Here is a 2,500-nt window from a genome sequence, read left to right as displayed (position 1 = left end):
CCGTCGTACGACTTTCACTTCGCTCTGATGCCTCACACGCTGGGGCACGTTGCCGTTGAAAAATAAATAAATAAATAAAATAACGCTCTCAAACATCTCACACGTTGCCCATTTTGACCATACACCCCCCCCCCCCCCCCCCCCACATACACATACACACACACACACACACACACACTCACACACACAAACAGACACACTGCGAAAAGCTGGTTTTGAACCGACACAGCGACAGGAAGAAAACGGGGAAAAATATTGTATTTAGTGATCAGTGAGTCATTTTCCTCCAGGAAGGAAAAAAAAACAGAAAGGAAATTAATCTCTTCATGCCTTTTGCTTGTCATACAGACAAGACAAGCGTGAGAATTGCCTGATTGAATGGGAAAGGGTTTATTAGTTTAATAGGCATTAGCAGGGTGGTTTGGTTCGGTTCTGCTGTTAGCCATCAGAATCACCCACAGCACTGGGGTGGGCGTTCCTCTGTGGTGCTTTCAGATGCTACACAGACCTCAACTTCCCAACAGCACCCTCAGCTCTGTGCTCTGTGTGCACTCATACACACACACGCGCACACACACGCACACACACACACACACACACACAAAAACACACACACACACACACACAGAGAGAGAGAGAGAATGTGCATTTGTAACACATAAAGCATTGTCTGAGGAACCAGACAAACTGCTTCAGTGTAGAGATCATCTCGGAAGTATTCTTCCAGTCAAAGAATAGCTGACAGAGACTGTTCTTTTTGTCTCAGCAAATGTTTGTTCTGGACATAGCAACACATCCGAATTCTTCCTTCTTTTGATTGAAACTTTTACAGTGGTATTTTATGGCCGAGGCCATGTGAGCCAGCAGGAGAGAGAGAGAGAGGAAGAGAGAGAGAGGAAGAGGTGTCTGTGTCTGTCTGTGTCCAGCCCTCACTGCTGGTCTATGGGAGATCTGTTTTGACAGTTGGAATCAGAGAACTACACGTTCCTGTGGAATGTCCTCCAAAGAAAGAAAGAAAGGAAGCGAGAGCGAGAGAGAGAGGGAGAGAGCGAGAGAGAAAGAGGGAAAGAGAGAGGGAGCGAGGGAAAGAGAGGGAGAGAGAGAGAGGGAAAGAGAGACAGGTCTGTGTAATCATAGGCATTGCGCGCTGAGCGGTGGTTACCTTCCAGTGAAGTTCACGCCCCTGAGAACTGTTTGGTTTTGTAGTAGAGTGGGAGGGAGGGAGGGAAGGAGGCAGGGAGGGAGGGAGGGAAAAAGAGAGAGAGTGCGAGAGAGAGAGAGAGCGAGAGAGAGAGAGAGGAGGAGAAGCCTCCGAAGGAGGAGGGCAGAAGCCGAAGGGGGGAGTGAGTTGTGGAGAAGCCGTCTCAGTTTCCTCTCAGTGCCGCTCACGCTGTGAGCAGCAGAATGACCGTGCCTGCGCTCCTCCTGAAGACCGAAGGCTGAGAGAGAGAAACGCCGCGTCTCTCTCTCTCTCTCTCTCTCTCTCTCTCTTTCTCTTTCCCTCTCTCTTCCCCCCCCCTCTCCTCTCCTCTCCTCTCTCCCCTCCCCTGCCTCCTCTTGCACGCCTTCTCTACCAGACGTCAAGGAGGAGACACTGGACTCTTGTTTCTCTCTCACTCTGACACACACACACACACACACACACACACACACGTACGCAGGCACACACACACATACGCGCGCGTTCGTGTGGGAAATTTAAGGAGAACGGACTCCTCGCGGACTCCTGTTTTTGTTTTTTCCACGTTTTTTTTTTCTTTGTTTTTTGACGCGACTTTAACTCCACGTGTCCGGCACGTCCAGTGCGTCTGACAGCCAGCCAGCCAGCCGGACGGACGTGGGCCAGAGCCATGCCAGTGGTGGGGGTGGCGTCCAAGCTCAGGCAGCCCAGCGTCGGCTCGCGGCCGGTGCACACCGCTCACCCCATGCCCAACCTGGGCCGCAGCGGCGCCGGTTCCGGCTCTGGCGTGGGCGTCGGTGTCAGCGGCGGCGTTGGCATGGCCCAGGGTTACCACGCCCCCGGCCGGGCCCCCTCCGCGGAGGTGAGGTCCGGCGAGTCGCCCCTGCTCTCCTCCTGCCAGCTGTCACTCAAGGGCCAGGAGTACCAGGAGCGGAGGACTCCGCCGGCGCGCAGCAGAGAGTCGGAGGAGAGCAAGATCAGCAAGGTCAGTGTGTCAGGGGGGAGCAGAGGAGAGGAGAGGAGAGGGGGGCACCGCTCAGCTGGAACTGCTTTCCAGTCACGGTATACAGACACACACATGTCTATGTGTGTGTGTGTGTGTGTGTTTGTGTGCGTGTAGTTTTGCTAATGTTTTTAAGTCTGCTTTAGGTCTGACTTCTGAGGTCTCTCTCTGTGTCTGTGTGTGAGAGAACGTGTGTGGGTGTGTGTGAGTGTGTGTGTTTCCAATTTCAAAGTGTTTTTTTTATGTGAGGTGTTTGGGCCAGTGATTCACCGTACAGGTGGATGTGTGTGTGTGTGTGTGTGTGTGTTGTCCTTGAG

At 53.0% G+C, this 2,500-nt stretch overlaps 1 protein-coding gene across 1 annotated transcript in view; it reads left to right on the top strand.

The window, feature by feature from the left end:
- Nucleotides 1–1,686: 1,686 nt before the first annotated feature.
- Nucleotides 1,687–2,500, top strand: part of nav3 (neuron navigator 3) — a 149,066-nt gene continuing 148,252 nt past the window's right edge. Inside the window, exon 1 of the mRNA XM_062517956.1 lies at nucleotides 1,687–2,165. Within this exon, the coding sequence (XP_062373940.1) occupies nucleotides 1,851–2,165 (315 nt within the window). The 5' untranslated portion in view covers nucleotides 1,687–1,850. The remainder of the gene's footprint in view (nucleotides 2,166–2,500) is intronic.

This window comes from Sardina pilchardus, chromosome 17, assembly GCF_963854185.1.
Source record: "Sardina pilchardus chromosome 17, fSarPil1.1, whole genome shotgun sequence".
Lineage (NCBI taxonomy): Eukaryota > Metazoa > Chordata > Actinopteri > Clupeiformes > Clupeidae > Sardina > Sardina pilchardus.
The sequence above is the reverse complement of the archived record's forward strand: the minus strand, read 5'-3'. Positions and strand labels throughout refer to the sequence as shown.